A 22,677-nucleotide genomic window follows, 5' to 3' on the forward strand; every position below is an offset into this window, starting at 1 on the left:
AGACAAACCTTTAAACAACGTCTCGTTTTAACTAAAAGTATAACATTTGACTATATTACAACAGTTTTAGCTTCATTGCTCTGGCTCCCAATCCATGTCAGATCAGACTTTAAAGTGCTTCTGATGAAAAATGGACACGCTCCTTCCTACTGGTCTGATCTACGTAAACCTTATACTCCAATCAGGACTCTCCTCTCTCAGAAGGCTCCTGTCTGTCCCCAGAGTGAAAAAAAAGTCAGCAGACCAAAGGGCCTTTTCTTATCGAGCCCCTTTCCTCTGGAATAACCTCCCTATAGACATCAGACAGTCTGATTCTGTGGAGGCCTTTAAATCTAAACTCAAAACCTCCAGTCCGTTTATTATTATTCGGCTGGCGGGTCGGTTTCAGTCTTAGTGTATAATTTAAGCCTAGTAGTCGACTGCTGACGAGAATAATATTAACTTTAAACCACTGCCTCTCAATAACTCTGTTGTTTATGTCCCACAAGCACTCTGTTTGGTGACGCCTGGAAGGTGCTTGACATCCTCGTGAATCCATCTCTTCATATATGTTCACATCATATGTATCTCATATGACTTTTTAGTTGGGTTGTTTGTCAGCAAGATTAAAACTAACGGCCTGATTAGCATTTAAACCTGGTGAAGGGTGTAGCATGGGCCAAGGAAGAACCCAGTAGATATGATGGTTACACACATTACTGTTCACTTATTGGCCTTGGCGGAGGTTCTAATTTATATTTTAATGGCAAAGTAAAATCACAATCACTTAACATGCAGCTTTAGGAAGAATATGTTAAACCTCCATCAATTTACATTTAAAATGAAGAACAATAACTAATAAAATACAACAACTATTAATAGACAAAGTCAGTTACTGGTCTGTCCGTGTCTCTGATACCAAACCTCTGTCTCTTTGGTTAAAGTGTGTTGTTGTGCTGCAGCTGGGGGTAACTGACCTAAAGAAACACCTGCACAGTACACAATGTGATGTAATACAGTAGCTGACCTCTGACCTAATCAATCTACTGTTAGAACTGGTTTAAAACAGTTCCATCCTGACACAGAGATGAGATTATAATCTAGATTACCTCGAAGCGGTCGGGTACGTTGAGTTTGGGTGAAGGAATTCCCACCAGATAATCCACCAGCACCATGATCATGATGGTCAGAAAGATGGCAAAGTCACTGATGGTCGATCGAACCTGCAAACACAAAACAATTTCTCTCTAATCACAAACTGTATGCAAGAAGTGGACGTAGCCACCGTGACGCAGCCGCCGTGACCCAGCCGCCGTGACGTAGTCACCATTGGTTTGTGGACTGCCGTTTTGAAGCCTTGAGTTTGTCATTTTGGCCATTTCCATCTTGTTTTTGTCCGTCACCATCTTGGTTTTTGTCCGTCACCATCTTGGTTTTTGTCTGTCTCCATCTTGTTTTTTTTCCGTCTCCATCTTGGTTTTTGGTCATCTCCATCTTGGTGTTTGTCCGTCACCATCTTGGTTTTTGGTCGTCTCCACCTTGGTTTTGTCCGTCTCCATCTTGGTTTTTGTCTGTCTCCACCTTGGTTTTGGCCGTCTCCATCTTGGTTTTTGTCCGTCTCCATCTTGGTTTTGGCCGTCTCCACCTTGGTTTTGGCCGTCTCCATCTTGGTTTTGGCCGTCTCCACCTTGGTTTTGGCCGTCTCCATCTTGGTTTTGGCCGTCTCCATCTTGGTTTTTGGTCGTGTCCATCTTGGTGTTTGGCTGTCTCCATCTTGGTTTTTGGCCGTCTCATCTTGGTTTTGGCCGTCTCCATCTTGGTTTTTTTCTGTCTCCATCTTGGTGTTTGGCCGTCTCCATCTTGGTTTTGGCTGTCTCCATCTTGGTTTTTGGCCGTCTCCATCTTGGTTTTGGCCGTCTCCATCTTGGTGTTTGGCCGTCTCCATCTTGGTTTTGGCTGTCTCCATCTTGGTTTTTGGCCGTCTCCATCTTGGTTTTGGCTGTCTCCATCTTGGTTTTAGCCGTCTCCATCTTGGTTTTGGCTGTCTCCATCTTGGTTTTAGCCATCTCCATCTTGGTTTTGGCTGTCTCCATCTTGGTTTTTGTCCGTCTCCATCTTGGTTTTGGCTGTCTCCATCTTGGTTTTTGGTCGTCTCCATCTTGGTTTTTTGTCGTCTCCATCTTGGTTTTTGGTTGTCTCCATCTTGGTTTTTGGCCGTCTCCATCTTGGTTTTTTTCTGTCTCCATCTTGGTGTTTGGCCGTCTCCATCTTGGTTTTGGCTGTCTCCATCTTGGTTTTTGGCCGTCTCCATCTTGGTTTTTGGTCGTCTCCATCTTGGTTTTTGGTCGTCTCAATCTTGTTTTTTTGCAACCAGAAGAGACACGAGAGGGTGGAGCTAAGTACAACCAAACGCTGAATAACATTTTGTTTGAGCTCTGATGAAGTGAAACACACTGAAACACACGTTGTTATCTTGTGTGTTATCTGATGTGTACGCTAAAAAGTTCATATTTCATATCAAAGTCTAACTGTAAATATTTGTATTAAACATTTGATAAATCCTGACTATTAACGATTATTAATAAATTAGTATATTAATTCTTTATCATGACCTCTGGACCGTAACAATGAAGCTCGAGTTTGAACATCTCATGATGATAATAAGAGTTATTCAGATATAACAGTGTTGTTTTGACCTTGGTGGGGAAGTATCTCTTGGTCTTAAACTGTTTGAGGAAGGACGACAGGAAGAAGGTGGTGAAGAAGAGGATGACGGACCAGAAGAGGACGTCGGGGACGTAGGGACCCGCGTCGCTGCAGGCTGGGCCCACAAACTCCCCGTGAAGGTCCACACAATCCTGGATACACAGAGACAGAGAGACAAAGAGACAGTGATACAGTTAAAGTGAGTCTCGCTGCAGCTCCTCCAGCGTCCACTAGAGGCTGCTGCCATTTGACAGTGTTGAAGTGAATGGGAAAACCTCCAACTTCAGTTTTAGCTCTCAAAACGATTGATTGGTTAATCAAAGTCATCATGTATTATTATCTATTATTTCTTTATGTTTCTATCAGACCAGCGGTAACACCCAGTTGTTCTAGTTCTGATTCTGATGTCTCACCTTCACCGACAGCTCGTCCCACTGGAGGTTTTCTGAGGAGACGTTTTTGTTGCTCCACGTCTGCAGGACCTGAACCGAGGCGTTGGAGGGAGGAGAACACCGACACCTGAGGAGTCAGAACCACAGTATTACACACAGATCTGGTCTTACTGGACCCAGTCTACCAGAGGTGCTGCTGGCTCTAATGAGTCAGAGACACATTATTAAGTCCTGATCTGGTCTAACTGGACCCGGTCTATCTTACGTGTAGAGGGTGAGGTTGTCCAGCTGGCTGTGCATGTTGATTGGGTAGAGCTCCCCGAGGTGGACCAGCTTCTCCAGAGCCTCATAGATGAAGATGATGCAGATGAGGGCGGCGAAGGCCTCCTCCGTGAAGCGGGTGATGTAACAGACCAGAGAGCTGGCGTCGGTGGCAACCAGCAGCAGGCAGAGGAAGGCGGTCCAGAGTCCAATACTGGTCCTCAGGGACAGGTAGGACAGGCCGTAGTCACTGAGGACAGACGGGACGGTTACACCACTATTTAAAGCTTTTAATGGGTTTATATGTATTAAAGCTGTCAATCAATTTAAATAGTTAATCATGATTAATGTTCTAAATGTACCTTAAAGGCAGATTAGTCAACTATTTAATACTCTTATCAACATGGGAGTGGACAAATATGCTGCTTTATGAAAATGTATGGATATATCTATTATTGTAAATCAATTAACAACACAAAACAATGACAAATATTGTCCAGAAACCCTCACAGGTACTGCATTTAGCATAGAAAATATGCTCAAATCATAACATGGCAAACTGCAGCCCAACAGGCAACAACAGCTGTCAGTGTGTCAGTGTGCTGACTTGACTATGACTTGCCCCAAACTGCATGTGATTATCATAAAGTGGGCATGTCTGTAAAGGGGAGACTCGTGGGTACCCATAGAACCCATTTTCATTCACATATCTGGAGGTCAGATGTCAAGGGACCCCTTTGAAAATGGACATGACAGTTTTTCCTCGCCAACATTTAGTGTAAGTTTGGAGCGTTATTTAGCCTCCTTCATGACAAGCTCGTATGACATGGTTGGTACCAATGGATTCATTAGGTTTTATAGTTTCATACGATGCCAGGATCAGACTTTTCGTCTGCCTTTCTTTTGGAAATTTTTCAGACTTCAGCTAAAAATGAACGGATGATTTGGAACGTGATCAGCAGAAATATTAAGTTTTCTTCTGAAACGTCTTATTCTCAGTCAAACTGATCTCAGTGAGCAGTGAAACAAAAGCAAGTTTCACCACAGATATCTACACTATCTCCAGTCCAGTGATAATCAGCCCTGACCTCAGAAACAACCAATCAGAGATCAGCAGCTCAATGTATACCTGATCAATACTCCACCAATCAGTAACCAGAGTCAGTGTATATTGAAGACATTATAAGAGTTGAGGCCTCTCCGGGAACCATCACCTTAACGTGGTGGAGAGGTTTGTGTGTCCCTATGACCCTGAGGGCTGTGTTGTCTGGAGCCTCGTGCTCCTGGTAGGGTCTCCCATGGCAAATTGGTCTTAGGTGAGGGGCCGGACTAAGAATGGTTCACAAAAAACCCAATGACGACACGAGGCAGAGGAGGAGTTACCCGGCCCGGAGGAAGCCCGGGGCCCACGTCTGGAGCCAGGCCCAGACGGAGGGCCCGTCAACGAGCGTCTGGTGGCCGGGCTTGCCACGGAGCCCGGCCGGGGATACCCCGAAAAAGGAACGTGGCACCCCCCTCCTCTCCATCCTGTGGGCTCACCACCTGCGGGAAAAACCGCTTGGGTCGGGTGCGCTGTCACACGGGTGGCAGTGAAGGCCAGGGACCTCGACGGACTGGACCCGGGCGGCAGAGGCTGGCTCTGGGGACGTGGAACGTCACCTCTCTGTGGGGGAAGGAGCCGGAGCTTGTGCGGGAGGTGGAGCGCTATCAGTTGGATCTGGTAGGGCTTACCTCTACGCACAGCCTCGGTTCTGGAACCGTACTCTTGGATAGGGGTTGGACTCTATTCTTCTCTGGAGTTGCCCATGGTGTGAGGCGCCGGGCGGGTGTGGGGATACTCACAAATCCCCGGCTGAGTGCCGCTACGTTGGAGTTTACCCCGGTGGACGAGAGGGTCGCCTCCCTACGCCTTCGGGTTATGGGGGGGAAAACTCTGACTGTTGTTTGTGCGTATGCACCAAACAGCAGTTCGGAGTATTCGGCCTTCTTGGAGACCCTGAATGGAGTCCTGTATGGGGCTCCAGTAGGGGACTCCATAGTTCTCCTGGGAGACTTCAACGCGCACGTGGGCAACGATGGAGACACCTGGAGTGGCGTGATTGGGAGGAACGGCCTCCCTGATCTAAACCCGAGTGGTCGTTTGTTGTTGGACTTCTGTGCTAGTCATGGATTGTCCATAACGAACACCATGTTCGAACATAAGGATGCTCATAAGTGTACGTGGTACCAGAGCACCCTAGGCCGAAGGTCGATGATCGATTTTGTAATCGTATCATCTGATCTGAGGCCGCATGTTTTGGACACTCGGGTGAAGAGAGGGGCGGAGCTGTCAACTGATCACCATCTGGTGGTGAGTTGGGTCAGAGGGTGGGGGAAGACTCTGGACAGACCTGGTAAGCCCAAACGCGTAGTGAGGGTGAACTGGGAACGTCTGGAGGAGGCCCCTGTCCGAGAGATCTTCAACTCACACCTCCGGCGGAGCTTTTCTGGCATCCCTGTGGAGGTTGGGGGCATTGAACCCGAGTGGACGATGTTCAAAGCTTCCATTGCTGAAGCTGCGGCGGTGAGCTGTGGTTTTAAGGTCTTAGGTGCCTCAAGGGGCGGCAACCCTCGAACACCGTGGTGGACACCGGTGGTCAGGGAAGCCGTCCGACTGAAGAAGGAGGCCTTCCGGGATATGTTATCTCGGAGGTCTCCGGAGGCAGTTGCAGGGTACCGACGGGCCCGAAGAGCAGCAGCCACTGCCGTGACGGAGGCAAAGCAGCGGGTGTGGGAGGAGTTCGGAGCAGCCATGGAGAAGGACTTTCGGTCGGCACCAAAGTGCTTCTGGAAAACCATCCGGCACCTTAGGAGGGGGAAACGGGGAACCATCCAAGCTGTGTACAGTAAGGATGGGACATTGTTGACCTCAACTGAGGAGGTAATCGGGCGGTGGAAGGAGCACTTTGAGGAACTTCTGAATCCGACCAATACGCCCTCTATGGTAGAGGCAGAGCTGGAAGCTGATGGGGGACCATCATCAATTACCCTGGTGGAAGTCACTGAGGTAGTCAAACAACTCCACAGTGGCAAAGCCCCGGGGGTTGATGAGATCCGCCCAGAAATGCTGAAGGCTCTGGGTGGGGAGGGGCTGTCTTGGATGACACGTCTCTTCAACACCGCGTGGAAGTCGGTGACAGTGCCTAAGGAGTGGCAGACCGGGGTGGTGGTTCCCCTTTTCAAAAAGGGGGACCAGAGAGTGTGTGCCAATTACAGGGGTATCACACTGCTCAGCCTCCCTGGTAAAGTCTACTCCAAGGTGCTGGAAAGGAGGGTTCGGCCGATAGTCGAACCTCGGATCGAAGAGGAACAATGCGGATTCCGTCCTGGCCGTGGAACAACGGACCAGCTCTTCACTCTCGCAAGGATCCTGGAGGGGGCCTGGGAGTATGCCCATCCAGTCTACATGTGTTTTGTAGACTTGGAGAAGGCATATGACCGGGTCCCCCGGGAGATACTGTGGGGGGTGCTGCGGGAGTATGGGGTGAGGGGGGGCACTTCTCAGGGCCATCCAATCCCTGTACGCCCAAAGCGAGAGCTGTGTTCGGATCCTCGGCAGTAAGTCGGACTCGTTTCCGGTGGGGGTTGGCCTCCGCCAGGGCTGCGCTTTGTCACCAATCCTGTTCGTGATATTCATGGACAGGATATCGAGGCGTAGTCGGGTGGAGGAGGGTTTGCAGATCGGTGTGCTGAGGATCTCATCGCTGCTTTTTGCAGATGATGTGGTCCTGTTGGCATCATCGGTCTGCGACCTCCAGCACTCACTGGATCGGTTCGCAGCCGAGTGTGACGCAGTCGGGATGAGAATCAGCACCTCTAAATCTGAGGCCATGGTTCTCAGCAGGAAACCGGTGGATTGCCTACTCCGGGTAGGGAATGAGTCCTTACCCCAAGTGAAGGAGTTTAAGTATCTCGGGGTCTTGTTCGCGAGTGAGGGGACGATGGAACGTGAGATTGGTCGGAGAATCGGAGCAGCAGGGGCGGTATTGCATTCGCTTTACCGCACCGTTGTGACGAAAAGAGAGCTGAGCCGGAAGGCAAAGCTCTCGATCTACCGTTCAATCTTCGTTCCTACTCTCACCTATGGTCATGAGTGTTGGGTCATGACCGAAAGAACGAGGTCGCGGGTGCAAGCGGCCGAAATGGGTTTCCTCAGGAGGGTGGCTGGCGTAAGAAGCTCAGTCATCCGTGAGGGACTCGGAGTAGAGTCCTTGCTCCTTTGCGTCGAAAGGAGCCAGTTGAGGTGGTTCGGGCATCTAGCACGGATGCCTCCTGGGCGCCTCCCTTGGGAGGTGTTCCAGGCACGACCAGCTGGGAGGAGACCACGGGGAAGACCCAGGACTAGGTGGAGAGATTATATCTCTACTCTGGCCTGGGAACGCCTCGGGATCCCCCAGTCAGAGCTGGTTAATGTGGCCCGGGAAAGGGAAGTTTGGGGTCCCCTGCTGGAGCTGTTGCCCCCGCGACCCGATCCCGGATAAGCGGTTGAAGATGGATGGATGGATAAGAGTTGAGGTAACATGTAGTGATTTACAGGATGATGGAATCACCAGCTGTAAAGAGGTCAAAGGTCAGAGGACTACGACTTCTCTGGGAGAAAAATCACTCTGATCAATCAGAGTGATCAGAGGGTCCGCTAGAGGAACTCTGACCCACCAATCTGCTCTGTTGACCAATAGCAACGTATCCTCAGACAACAGTTCCTATGATATCTGATGAGAAGTTATTACTCATTTTTTCCTACGAATGTCCAGCAACGTGTCAATTTCCACTCCAGTCTTTTCAAAATAAACTTACGTCTTGACAGGAAACTACTTAGTTAGGTTTAGGAAAAGATGGTGGTATGGCTTAAAAAAAAACTCTGGACGTGGCGTAACTTTAGTACAGAAGTTACGTGACAAATCAAAGTTTTTCTGGTTTCACACGGGACATGAACGTCGGTATCCTCAAGCCTCCAAGAAGAGCACCGGGCTTTGAAGCAAATTTTCCAACACCTTCTCACTTCCGACTCGTCAAATATCGTTGCCTGGTCAGCGCCCCTCGGCATCAGAGATCGACCCAAGGGGCACCCCTCTAGTGTTACTGTTGGACGGACCAGGAACGGCGTGTCAATATACGCTTGTTACATTTTGGGGTTAAGGGCCTTGCTCAATGGCACCTCAGTGGTGGTAATGAGGGAGGGGCACTTTCCCCACCCAGGTTTACCGACGACCTCACGGTCACAAGCTCACTTCTCTAACCTTTAGGCCACCACTGTGTGATGTTATGGTCTCCTTGGCAACACGTCAGGTTGAGGAGTGAAATACTGGTAAGAGGATTTGACTGAGTTGTATTTAGATGCAGAACAGAGTCCCATCTGATCTCCACAAGCACGACACCTACCACCTCCATCCCCTCCACAATGGAATCAGCCTCTGTCTCCGCAGTCTGATAAGGATGTTCCTTTACAAAATGTTGCAAGCACAGATTGATATGTGCTGGGTCCAGGCTTCAAGGCTAATGATACACGTGACTGTTTCCAGGAAAAGCTGGGGCCCTGTGTGATGAGAGCTTCTTCTATCTCAGTTCTAATAAGTAGTAGAAAAAGAATGGTGAATCTGCAAAGAAACAGGAAGATTTTTACTGATTGTGCTAATTTATCAAATTTAGCATTGATTCCTTGCCAGCCAAACCATGTCCCAAAAAATAATAATAATGCTTCTAGCACATTAAAGCTAGCCCTGTTAAACGTCAGGTCTTTGGCAGGAAAAAGTTTTTTAATCAATGATTTTATTATTGAGCACAAGCTTGATTTTATGTTTTTAACTGAAACTTGGTTAGACCAAAATAACAGTGCAGCTGTTCTTATCGAGTCAACTCCTCCCAACTTTAGTTTTATGAGCGAAGCTAGAATGCATAAGAAAGGAGGTGGAGTTGCCATATTGTTTAATGATTCTCTCCAATGCAAACAGATATCTTATGGACATTTTGCTTCTTTTGAATATGTCGCTCTTCAGCTGAACTCCTCTTCTCGAGCTTTGTTTCTCAATATCTACAGGCCACCTAAATACTGTGCAAACTTTTTTGATGATTTTAGTGAACTGCTGTCTGTAATTTGTGTTGACTTTGACTGTGTAGTCATTGTTGGTGATTTTAACATCCATGTTGACAACCAACAGGACAGAGGGGCCAAAGAACTGAGTCAGGTTCTTGATAACTATGGAATGAGTCAGCATGTGACAGAGCCCACACACAATAGGGGACACACTTTGGACTTAATCATATCAAAGGGCCTGAACATTTCCAAGGTTGTAGTGATGGATGTTGCTCTGTCTGATCATTCATGTGTATTCTTTGAGAGTACTCTTCCTGTGCACAGGAATGATAAGACAGAGGTAATCACAAAAAGGTATATCACTGAAAATACCAGTGATCAATTTGTTCAGGCTTTCTCTTCCACACCCACCCTCCCCTGGACCTCTGTCAATGAGCTTGTAGATAATTTCAATTCTAAAATGACAAATGTTATTGATACCATTGCACCCACCACGGTGAAGATTGTCTCTGGTAAGAAAAAATCTCCATGGAGAAATACCATGTTGGTAAGAAATGAAAAAAGAGAGTGTCGAAAAGCTGAACGCCAGTGGCGGAAAACAAATCTACAAGTTCATTATGACATCTATAAAGAGAGACTTTGCATTTATAATTCAGAACTGAAAAATGCAAGGCGGTCCTTCTTCTCTGACATCATCACCAAAAACAATAACAATGCACGTGCCCTGTTTGCTACTGTCGACAGGCTAACAAACCCTCCTGTGTCAGTAGCCTCTGAACTTTTATCCTCCAGGGCCTGCAATGAATTTGCTTCCTTTTTTACAGAAAAAATTCACAAAATCAGACAAGCAGTCACTTCCTCCATAGCAGGTACAGGATGTTTGTTTCCCCTGCGTCCACTTAAACCTGGTGCAAATACCATGACACAGTTTTATCCAATAAATCAGACATACCTGGAGGAAATCATACAACATCTAAAATCCTCCTCATGCTGCCTTGACATTCTGCCAACAGGCCTTTTCAAAAAAGTATCAGATTGTATGGTCTCAGAGCTTTTACAGATTGTTAATGCATCTCTTGTTTCAGGAGTGTTCCCACAGGCCCTGAAAACTGCTGTCATCAAACCACTCCTCAAAAAGAACAATCTGGACTCATCAATAGTAAATAATTACAGACCGATATCAAATCTTCCATTCTTGTCTAAAATAATTGAAAAAACAGTTTTTCAAAAATTAAATAGCTTTCTGGCACTAAACAACTCTTTTGATGTCTTCCAGTCAGGTTTTCGACGAAACCACAGCACTGAGACTGCTCTTGTTAAGGTCTTCAATGACATCCGATTGAACACAGACAGTGGTAGAACTACGGTTTTAGTTTTACTGGATCTCAGTGCTGCATTTGACACGGTTGACCATAATATATTACTAGACCGACTGGAAAACTGGGTGGGTATTTCTGGCATAGCACTCAGCTGGTTTAAATCCTACCTAAAAGACAGGGACTTCTTTGTGTCTATAGGTAATTGCAAATCTGAGCTGAACAAAATCACATGCGGAGTTCCCCAAGGCTCCATCTTGGGGCCTCTTTTGTTTAACATCTACATGCTCCCACTGGGTCAGATTTTTGAGAACAACAAAATAAATTACCATAACTATGCAGACGACACACAAATTTACATAACTCTATCACCAGGAGACTACAGTCCAATACAAGCACTGAGTGAGTGCATTGAACAAGTCAATAATTGGATGTGCCAGAATTTTCTTCAGCTGAACAAAGACAAAACTGAGGTTGTAGTTTTTGGAGCCAAAAAAGAAAGATTAAAGGTTAGTGCTCACCTACAATCTGTGATGTTAAAAAGCTCAGACCAAGCCAGAAACCTTGGTGTAGTCATGGACTCAGACCTGAGCTTTAACAGCCATATTAAGACAATTACAAAGACAGCCTTCTATCACCTGAAGAATATAAGAAGAATTAGAGGACTGATGTCTCAGCAGGATTTGGAAAAACTAGTACATGCATTTATCTTCAGCCGACTTGACTACTGTAACGGCGTCTTTACCGGTCTTCCTAAAAAATCGATCAGACAGCTGCAGCTGATTCAGAACGTTGCTGCTAGAGTCCTCACTAAGACCAAGAAAGTGGATCACATCAGTCCAGTTCTGAAGTCTCTACACTGGCTGCCTGTCTCTCAGAGAATTGATTTCAAAATACTGCTGCTGGTTTACAAAGCACTAAATGGTTTAGGGCCAAAATACATTTCTGATCTTCTGCTGTGTTATGAACCATCCAGACCTCTCAGGTCATCTGGATCAGGTCTGCTTAGTGTCCCCAGAGTCAGAACTAAACATGCAGAAGCAGCATTCAGTTTTTATGCACCAAATATCTGGAACAAGCTCCCAGAAACCTGCAGGACCGCTCCAACTCTCACTTCTTTTAAAACAAAGCTTAAAACTTTCCTGTTTGCGGGTGCCTTTTATTCTGACACTGCACTATAACTTTTACTCTTTTGAGTTTTATGCAATTTTAGCTTCTATCCTAGCTTTTATTTTTAGCTTGTTTTTATTTTCTAATCTTTAATGTTTTAATGTTTTTATGTTTTTATAACTGTTTTAATTATTTCTTAATGTTCTTTTGCATTTTGTCGCAATGTTCTTGAATGTTTCTGTAAAGCACTTTGAATTGCCCTGTTGTTGAAATGTGCTATACAAATAAAGCTGCCTTGCCTTGCCTTGATCTGAGTTCAGCCTGCAGCAGTAACAATAATCAATGTAACCGTTGACTCCGAGGTCATCGACCACACAGCATCTCTTTAAAGAGCAGCAGCCTGTCCGTCCTCCTCAAACTGTCTCATCCTGTCTCTCATCATGTCTCAGTGTCTCCCCGTCTTGCTGCTGTTGGCCCTGGCGTGCCTGGCCCGGTTCGGCTCGGCTCTGCCCGTAGACAGCCAGGCCGAGCTGAAGAAGGTGCAGGTCGCCCTGGAAGAGCTGAATGCCGAGAGACGAGGTAAGGCTGCACATTTACAGCTAACAGGAGGGACGTGTCTAAGATTCACTCTGAAGTAACAGGAGACTTTCTGCAGCTTTGGGCCGAAGTCACTGTCAGTTGACTGATATCAGTCTGCTGCTTCAATTAAAGTTTCATTCCATACAATTAAAAGTTAAAGAAACTGACTTTCTGGACTTTAAAAATGATCTTTTAGAGCAGACTTTGTATGACTCCACTGACTTTGTTTTTCTTTTTTTCTCTCTTTTCTTCCTTTCCTCTTCTTGCTGAGAATACTAAGAATGTAATGTAAGCTCCCTTGGTTCTAATGTATATAGTTATGTCTTTAATAGAGTGTGAGATAGGCATATGTAAGACAGCTAAATGAAACTGCTGATAGTTTGATGGAGAAGTATACATGAGCATGCAGGCTGTATACGCCCGAGTATGAAACTGAATATCGAGGTGTATGTGTTTAGATGTGTTAAATCTGGACTTGTGGAACAGTTTACACGGCTACGTTCTTTAGAAAGTGAGGTTGGAGGACCCACAGTTCTCCAGAGGACTGAGTGGACTCACAAGTGCTGTGGCATCCGCGTGCCTCTTTTCGTGCATATGCATATACACTGTACATGTATATTGAAACAGGAAAAGAGTTAGGTATAACTATCTGTAAAGTTTGGTATACATTGTGATAATGCCTTTTCCAAATAAAAAAAAAATTAAAAAGAAAAGAAAAGAAATTATCTTTTAAAATGTACAAACATCTGTGTTATTAATGGAGCAATTCATACGGGATCAATACATATTTCTCTCTCTCTCCGTTGATACGTTCATATTTTTACTGAAATACGGTCCCATGGTGGTCCCAGGAAGGGGCGGGGCTTCACCTCTCTGTAGAGAAGAGGTCAGTCAAGGAGAGCAACTTCAAAACACGTCACCATGTTTACTGAATCCATCCAGAACAGACACCAAAAAAATAAACGGATTAAAGCTGCAGATGATGTGAAGTTAGCAACCAACACACGTAGCAGAACTTTCAGCTGGTGATTGGACCTGCAGACAAAGTTCAGTTTGTTCTGCTTGATTTCTAACGTTTCTTCTCTTTAACTGTTGACAGCGATGAGTGAACGTCTGGATGCAGCTGAGAGGGAACTGCAGAGAGTCAAAGGTGAGAAATCTCAAAAACTACGACTGAAGAAATGTCTCGTAAAGGTTACGAGGGAAAATATCTGAACATATTTATATATCTATAAATGTAATACTGTGTGAAAACGCCAGATATTCTAAATGACTCTGGACAGTCTGGAAAAACTAAAGGATTTTTTTTGTCCAGAAACACCTAAAGTTGCATTCGCTGCCTCACTGGGAGGAAATGGCCTCGTGAAGACGACGACCGCCAACAAAGACCTCATCTACAGGGACGTCTTGACCAACGTCGGCGGGGCGTACAACGCTGAGACCGGTGAGAAACAGTTGGCGAGCTGACGTCCAGATTTAGAGCAAATTTTAACTACCTCCTCATCCTCATCACTCTTCATCTTCCCTGCAGGTGAATTCACCGCACCGATTCGTGGTGTCTACTACATCCGTTTCACCGCCAACGGTCCCACCGACTTCCCCCTGAGCGCCGTGCTCTACAAGAACAACGCTGAGATCCAGCTGATCGCCCACGAGCAGCCGTCCGGCGAGGGCAGCGACACGGCGTCCAACGGCGCCGCCCTGCGGCTGGAGAAGGGCGACAAGCTGAAGATGGTGCTGTGGCTCAACACTCAGATCTGGGACAACAGCAACCACCACAGCACCTTCAGCGGCTTCCTGCTGTTCCCCATGTGAGGACCACTCAGGTGTTACTACGACAACAGGAAATACCTATTTCTGATTGGCTGTCCCTTAAAGTCATATGAACAAACTACGCACGTATATGTAGCGGTGAACAGCGTGTGATGGACACTTGTCTTTGTGTTAAAGGGTAGACGAAGCTCCGACAGAGTCTGAAGTCGATCTGAAGACTCTGCAGGCTTCAGTGACGCAGTTTCAGACTGAGAACCAGGGTACGTCTCAACGTCTCAGCGTCCACCACTTCCTTCCTCACTGGTTGTTTCACACAACCAATCCTCGTTTATAATCTCAATACTTTGTTTGTGTGTTTGTAGGAGTGAAGGAGAGACTGGAGACCACAGAGAGGGAGCTGAAGGCCATGAGAGGTCCATTAATCCTCAGAATACTTTAAACACAATCTAATAGTCTGTCTGCTGTAGTGATTTAACAGCAGTAATAGATGTTTGGTGGGCGGAGGGCTGCACTGAGAAACAAAACAAGTGCCTCTCCTCCTGTTTAACTGCTGTGTGTCTCTGGATGTCCAAACCTGGACGAAGAGAATCAGAACTATCCCCCTGAACAGACCGACACCACTGTTTTTAGTCATTTTTTAAACAACCCGTTAAACTGAAACTCTTCAGTTTCATCTGAGCTTCTATTAAAGATGTTCTGTTGTGTTTCTCTTCAGAGATACCGAAGGTGGCGTTCGCAGTTTCTCTCGGAGGAGACGGACTCCAGAAGACGACATCAGGAAGCAAAACTCTCATTTACAAAGATGTCCTGACCAACATCGGACAGGCGTACAACTCTGAGACAGGTCAGTGATGTACTCTGTTCACTACCTGCTCAGGTACTCTGTTCACTACCTGCTCAGGTACTCTGTTCACTACCTGCTCAGGTACTCTGTTCACTACCTGCTCAGGTACTCTGTTCACTACCTGCTCAGGTATAACTTGTGTTTTTGTTGTCTCCTCTCACCTGTCCTGTTTATTAACCCCTCTTCCTCCTCCTCCTCTTTCTCCTCCAGGTGTTTTCACAGCACCTGTTCGTGGCGTCTACTACATCCGTTTCACAGCCAACGCTCCCACCGACTTCCCCATGAGCGCCGTTCTTTACAAGAACGACGCTGAGATCCAGCTGATCGCCCACGAGCAGACGTCCGGCGCCGGCAGCGACACGGCGTCCAATGGCGGCGCCCTGCTGCTGGAGACAGGCGACAGGCTCTCCATGCAGCTGTGGCAGAACACTCAGATCTGGGACAACAGCAACCGCCACAGCACCTTCAGCGGCTTCCTGCTGTTCCCCATCAACTCTGACAACCTGTAACCATCAGCTGACAGGATGTGACATCACTGCTGACTGAACTGGTCGAGTCCAGTTAGACCTTAACATCTCCAGTTCCCCTTTCATACAGTCTGACTGGTTTCACTTTAAAGTTCAAATACAAAATAAAAGCTCTTTGAATCATTCAACCCAAAGACTCTGTGTGTGTTTCTGGCTGCAGCTTCAAATCAGACGACACTCAACATCTTTTCATTTTAGACACAAAACCTTCAGTCTGGCCATTTTGGGATCTCTGGCAAGAATTTAGAAATTAAATCTATGAGTTTCAAAAACTGCTGAAATAAATCCAATAAATGTCCAAAAAATTTCAGAAAATTGTCCAAGAGTCTGAAAATGTCTGAAAAATGTCTGAAAAAAAATCTGAAAAATGTCTGAAATTGTCCAAAAAGAGTCTGAAAAAATGTCTAAAGAAAATTCAGAAAATCGTCCGAAAAAAAGTCTGAAAAATGTCGAAAAGATGTCTGAAAATGTCAGAAAAAAAAAGAAAAAATATTATGTATATACAGGTTTATATATATAAATAATATATATATATATATATATTCTTATCTCATCACCAGAGCTCCTCTCTAGCTCCATATATGTCTGTTCTATAAACTAATACTTCATCAGTTCTTCTCCAGAGTTTTTAAAGGAGTTTCTTCCTCTTGAACATCACAGTCCTCAAAGTGTCATCATGGTGGTTAATGGTCGCTCTGACCGGCTGAATGACGTCACTGATCTCAGTATGGTATTTAAATAAAACCTCAGATATAAAGATATTTTTAATGTAACCTGATCATATATATAAACTGGGTTTGCAGGTTCAGCTCAGGCTCAGATTGATTTATTCTCACTAACTCACAGCAATCCGGCTGAGACCTTCATACGTTCACAGGAAACAAATTAATATAGATTATCGGCTTCTTCCTGTCTGAAAGGTTCCCTCATCACTGCTGGGTGTTTATTTTCATTATATATCATTCTGTATCATTCTGTATCAGTCTGTAAAATGTAAGAAAATAGTAACAAAAAGTTATAATTTCCCAAAGCTCAAGGGGAGCTGTCTGACTAACCGTCTATAAACCCCCAAAATATTGAAATGATTTGACTGAATAGAAACATGACAGCAGGTGGCGCCAGAGGGAGCAGCAGGACAGCGCTGCATAGTTTAACCCCTACCAGCAGTGGCTTATGGGTAATGTGCAGTTTTGCTCCTGACTCACGTGCAGAACTTGAAGAGGATCTTCTCAAAGACCAGAACCGGACCGGTGCTGCCCAGGATGGTGAGAGGCTGACCAGCAAACAGAGAGTAGGCCACGCCGGTCAGAGACGCCCCGAACAGAGACTCGATGGCGCTCTACCAGAGAGAGAGGGGGGGGGGTCAGTAACGGTGGACCGCTCCTTCAACTGGACTCTGGGTTCTGGTCTGGTTCTTACTATGTTTCCTTTGGTGGCTTCTCCCAGCAGACCTCCGAACGTGATGACGGGCGACATGCAGGCACAGTAGAGGAAGAGGACGGACGCCAGACACTGCAGGCTGACGGCGTCTCTGATGTCACTCCACAGGAAGGGAACCTTCCGCCGCACGTCGTTCACCAGACCGCCAAAGATCCTGACGGACGAAAGAAGGGTTCACCGCCACACATTCCGTACATATTCAGGAAACATTGATGAAAAGATGCAAATAATAAACAGATCAAATCATTAACGGACATTTCTGGTATTGTGTTCATCTGGTTTTTGCACCATATTGATCGTCTTTATTGATTATATGTTGTTTTATTTGCACAGCTTGATCTGATCTCAATGAAGACTACGATTAGACTATGATGTGTCTGTATGTAGTCCGTATTTTGTTCTTAATCACTTCCTGCTCTTAAACTAGAATTACGTTGTATATTTTGAAGTGTGTGTTCTCATGCTGCGTTCACACCAAGAGCAAAGCAAACTTTTTCACGACGCACAATTACATACAAAGTCGATGCAAAGAGGCCAATAGACGCGAACACGCAAAAGGAGTTGAAATATTTCAACGGGAGTGATAAATGTGCGTGGCGCTGCGTGGTGAAAGCCTTTTTCAGCTCCCGTCCTCACTGACGTCCTGAAGTTGTTGAATCAGAAATGGAGGAAATAAATCTTGTATGTGTCTGTGGTCACCCAGAGCTACGATAGAACATCATATCTGTACAGAGACCAGACCAAACTCTGTGTAGAAAACACAGACTGTCTATGGTAGAAACAACAACGTCGCTGCCGTATTTATGCCTATATGACTTTATGTTGAGTGTTGATGGAGCAGCTGCATGGCCTGGCACTGATCCATCCAAACTCCATTCAGAAAACAAGCATTTTAAAAGATGTTTGCTTGTCGTCCTGATAACAGACCTGACAAAGCATGAATTCAGACTTTTTACTAATCAGCATCATTATGTAGTTATTTCAGCATCATTTTGATCTGTTTATTAATATCAAATCACAGCACAATCTGTTTATTGTGGTGTTCATACCACAGTAGTGACGTGTGGCTGCTAGATACAATCAGTGCAATGACACTGTATGTGAATACGGCGTTTGGTTTTCTGACATATCTGGGACTTCACCAACATGTAAAAAGTAGCAGCAGTGGTTATTTCTTCCATGGTTGATGGAGGAAATGTAGTTGGTATCTATGGAGACAAGCTCCTCCTCCTCCTCTCCGGAGCGTCTAGAATGAACACAAATGATACCGGCGATCCAACACACGCCAGTAAAGTGAGGCGAAAATTGACTTCACTCTTGGTGTGAATGCAGAATAACATGTAACTAATGATCATATTTTTTATTAATCAGTTAATTGTTTCATATATTTATTGTTTTATTTAAGAGGATGATGCACATTAATAACGATTCATTAGCAGAGAGAGGAGGAGTTATTGAGAATATTAATGTGAGTACACCACTACCAGATAGTAAAGACTGACCTCCCCGTCCTTTGCAGCTCTGGTCCTGCCTGATGCTCCGCCTCTTTGATGATGTCAAAGCCGTGGGCGGAGCCATTAGGGGCCGACGCCGTTTTCCTCTTCTCCTGCAGAGAGACAGAAGAGAGGAATAAGATACAGCGAGCTGAACAGAGGACAAACAGGAAGCAGGGTCAGCGGCGGTCTCACCTGAGATGGGACGCTCTTTGGTGGCTCGATCCGGATGCTGGGGTCCCACTCCCCCGGAGGAAGCACCGTGACCTGATCCAGGAACTCATCGATCCCCGACAGCAGGTCGGTCCGGTCCTTCGCCTTGTAGGCCACATCGTGGAAAACCTACAGACAGAGACAAGAGAACACAAACATTTTAAAACACTCAGACTGTTCACATTTATATTGTTTCTGTTCTAGATTTGTTTTCTTATGAAGCAAAACACCAAAATCCACCAAAGTCGTCTCACCTCGTCGGTCATCAGAGTGGCGATGGAGCGTCCGATCTCGTGGTACTGTGGACCTTTACCAAACGGGCCGAGCAGCAGGAAGAGAAACCTGGACAGACAGGAAGACATCACACACTGAGCCACAGTCCCGCCCACTTTAATCAGAACCAGAAATACTGTTATTATAATATAACATGAATCACCAGGGTGGGGGGCGTTACAGCTGCTCTGATATAAACATAAAGAAATGTAAGATAATAGAAATAAAGGAGTAAATAACATGTAACTTATGTACATAATGCTACAATATATATGTAAAGAAATATAAGTACTACAATTAAAAATAAGAAAATGAGAATATAAGAAATATGAAATATGTGTTACGTGTAATATATAACAAATAACCACAGTGCAAATAAGTAAATACAAAATGCTGAGAAGAAAGCTTGAACCAAAATGAGCAAAGAATAAATAAACCTAAAATTAAATATATGAACATTAAATATAACTGTTTGAATCAGGTTGTTTTAAACATCCAGATATTCAGCAGAGTTTATCTTCTCCTCACCGTCTACGTCAAGACTTCTAACTGTGATACCCCTGAGCTGGAAGGAGTACTCACATCTTTACTGCAGTAAAAGTACTAACACCACAGTGCAGAAATACTCTGTTACAGTACAAGTCCTTCATTCAAAATGGTACTTAAGTAAATGTACAAAACTATCAGCATCAAAATATACTTAAAGTACCAAAAGTAAAACTTCTCATTCTGCAGAATTATCTATATTATATTATTCTAATTATTGATGCATTCATGTGTTCATCACTTTAATGTTGCAGATGGTAAAGGTGGAGCTACTTTTAATGACTTTTTGTGACATTTTACAAATATTTTTTTCATATTTTATAAATTTTTGTCTGAAATTATTAATATTTTCTTATATTCAACGTACATTTTTATGATATTCTACTCATATTTTCTATAGGATATTTTACTGGTGTTATTTTGGATATTTTACCAATTTTTTCTGATATTTTACTAATATTTTTCTGCTATTTTTGGGATATTTTGTTATTTTGGGATATTTGTTCATCACTTTATTGTAGCAGCTGGTAAAGGTGGAGCTACTTTTAATTACTTGATATACTGCTGGTAGTTTAAGTTATAATAATAATACATCAACATTTATTAGTTTATTAGATTTAGTTTTAATAATCTGAATCTGTAAAGTAACTAAAGCGGTCAGATAAAAGTAGTGGAGTATAAAGTACAATATTTCCTCTGAAATGTAGTAGAAGTAGAAAGTAGCAGGAAATAGAAATACTCTTGATTAAATGTCCTTTCCACCACTGGACTCATGTAAACATACTGGTGTGTGTGTGTGTGTGTGTGTTGTTGTTGTTGTTCACCTGGTGGGCACCGGCACCTCTGTGAGGCCGGTCAGCAGCATGGCGGGGGCGAGCCGGATGAAGGCGATGATGGGTCGGTCCAGGAAGTCGACTTCACCCACCAGGACGTTGGAGGCTTCTGCACCCGGAGGGATCTTCTTCATGAAGTTCATATCCACCTGAAACACACACTCAGGATCAAACACACACATAGTCTGACCTGTAATGGACGCTGCAGCCCGCAGGGGGCGCTGCAGCAGGCAGACAGTCTGTTAACGCTGAACATGGCGCTGTCACACAGCTCAGGTGAGTCGCTGGTTTCATCCGATCTGATCAGGCGGTGACCTCCGGGTCTTAGAAGAACCTGCATTCTCTCTACCAGCTAGCAGGGGGCGACTCCTCTGGTTGTACAGAAGTCTATGAGAAAATGAGCCTACTTCTCACTTGATTTATTACCTCAGGAAACATTGTAAACACGAGTTTATGGTCTCAATCGCTAGTTTCAAGTCTTTTAGAGTAATTTAGAGTCAAATAGACCATCAAGCAGGGGAGGCTTAGGGCGTGGCTACCTTGTGATTGACAGCTCGCTACCACGGCGTTGTCCAGTCTGGGAGCTGTCCGTGTTTCCATCTTACAACTTTAACCCTTTTACAGTGTGTTTTCACTTCATCAGAGTTAATTATAACATTTAAGTCGCCTAAAAATGTCTTATTCAGGCGTTGGTTGTACTTAGCTCCACCCTCTCGTGTAACTTCTGGTTCCAAAAACCAAGATGGCGACGGCCAAAAACCGAGATGGCGACGGCTAAAAACTGAGATGGCGACACCCAAACACCAAGATGAAAATGCCAAACCCAAGGTTTGAAAACGGTAGTCCACACACCAATGGGTGACGTCCGATTCTTCTAAACAGTCTATGGATTTAATCAACTAATGACGGGATCTCTCGTTCAGTTTACTGTAGAAAATCGATCGGTCCAGTATTTTGTATCAGCTACTAAATGGAGATTACTTTGTCAACAGCTGATATATTGTTATCAATACTGATTATTGATTTCTGTGACATCATGATGCATCATTCAAATGAAATGAGCCAACAGAACCAGCAGGAGTCTGATTCGTCATCACCAAATCAACATTTGGACAACAAACACTGAACAACACATGATGTACACATCACCACAACACAGGCCACTGATTGGTCGACATCACCACCACGAGGAGCCACAACACAGGCCACTGATTGGTCGACAGACTTACGGCGGGCGTTCTGCCGGCCGCTGGCAGCAAACAAACACAGTCGCAGTCCTGCTGAGAAACAAACGGGTCATCGTCCAGAACACAAACACAGCTTCTGATTGGCTGCTTCAGGTTCACACGGACCAAACAACAGAGCTCTAACAAGACCCACCTGACTGAGAGCTGCTTGTTTATTGGACCGTTGGGTTTTCTGGAAGTCTAGTTTTTCTTTACTCGCTCACTCAGGAGTTATTGATGTTTTTATTTCTATTTTATATTTCAGGTTTAGTCCTTTCAGTATCTAACTGACTTCCTCTCTTTACATTTCAAAGACGTTTTCCAGTGGAGGAAGCAGCTGAACGAACCACAGCAACGCTCTGGTTTTAAACCAGCGAAGCTCGCCAACACTGACCGGAGGCTGACATTATGACGAATCAAGAAAAATGGAAGATAAGCTGCACTTTGTGATCCTACAAGGTAAAAACAACAAAGAGGACGCCGATTCCAGAAAATGACTACTTACATATTTCCCAATCATTCCGATGTAGCATCGTAGATAACTGCTTTATATAGGGAATGGGAATGTGACATCACCGACAGCAAGCCTGACATTTTTGGAGGCTAAAGGGTGAGAGTGCCATCCGCTGGCTGTTTACTGCGAGTGCCAAAAGATGACACATATCACTGCACAGTGAATACGATTATAGTATATTTAGTATACAGTCAGGCGCAAAGGTAGTCTAACGTTATGGGTTTCATTTAGCAAGATACCGGTAGATTAAATATGCATTATTAGCCAACGTTTTGTTAGTATTCAGTTAGCATAACATTAGCTATCTTATCTTTGTCCGGATGATTGTGTAGTTGGCATTTGGATTGTAGATCATAAGGTCATATACCTACCCGTTTGTAAACTGGACATCGGCCTCCAAAGATTTACATATTCTGAACTGCTGACAGGTGTCAACGCTAAAACACATCAGTGACCGTAATGGGTAGCGAGAAAACTTCCCGTCTGACCCTTCCTCTGGAATAACTTCCCTTAGGACATCAGACAGTCTGATTCTGTGGAGGCCTTTAACTCTAAACTCAAAACCCTTCTTTATGCCCT

General features: G+C 44.9%; 2 protein-coding genes and 1 long non-coding RNA gene across 5 annotated transcripts in view; 2 read left to right on the forward strand and 1 right to left on the reverse strand.

Annotated features, from left to right (window-relative positions):
- Nucleotides 1-22,677, reverse strand: part of LOC119497744 (sodium bicarbonate cotransporter 3-like) — a 45,498-nt gene that overhangs the window by 3,835 nt on the left and 18,986 nt on the right. For all 3 annotated transcript variants that reach the window (XM_037786096.1, XM_037786097.1, XM_037786098.1), the window contains 10 exons: nt 20,350-20,507; nt 18,961-19,048; nt 18,689-18,835; nt 18,503-18,606; nt 16,980-17,154; nt 16,766-16,899; nt 3,343-3,588; nt 3,099-3,204; nt 2,676-2,837; nt 1,089-1,202 (listed from right to left, as the gene is read on the reverse strand). In XM_037786096.1, coding sequence (XP_037642024.1) covers nt 1,089-1,202; nt 2,676-2,837; nt 3,099-3,204; nt 3,343-3,588; nt 16,766-16,899; nt 16,980-17,154; nt 18,503-18,606; nt 18,689-18,835; nt 18,961-19,048; nt 20,350-20,507 — 1,434 coding nt within the window. The remainder of the gene's footprint in view (nt 1-1,088; nt 1,203-2,675; nt 2,838-3,098; nt 3,205-3,342; nt 3,589-16,765; nt 16,900-16,979; nt 17,155-18,502; nt 18,607-18,688; nt 18,836-18,960; nt 19,049-20,349; nt 20,508-22,677) is intronic.
- LOC119497750 lies at nt 154-22,516 on the forward strand. Its single transcript, XR_005208978.1, has 4 exons — nt 154-163; nt 3,294-3,305; nt 8,789-8,793; nt 22,385-22,516. It is a non-coding gene; the product is annotated as an uncharacterized LOC119497750 (long non-coding RNA).
- On the forward strand, nt 12,238-15,688 carry LOC119497748 (heavy metal-binding protein HIP-like). The gene is made up of 8 exons (XM_037786112.1): nt 12,238-12,416; nt 13,516-13,566; nt 13,732-13,860; nt 13,948-14,227; nt 14,367-14,449; nt 14,552-14,602; nt 14,905-15,033; nt 15,244-15,688. Exons 1-8 carry the CDS (start codon nt 12,278-12,280, stop codon nt 15,540-15,542), a joined length of 1,161 nt encoding a protein of 386 aa, XP_037642040.1. The 5' UTR covers nt 12,238-12,277; the 3' UTR covers nt 15,543-15,688.

This window comes from Sebastes umbrosus, chromosome 11 (assembly GCF_015220745.1).
Source record: "Sebastes umbrosus isolate fSebUmb1 chromosome 11, fSebUmb1.pri, whole genome shotgun sequence".
NCBI lineage: Eukaryota > Metazoa > Chordata > Actinopteri > Perciformes > Sebastidae > Sebastes > Sebastes umbrosus.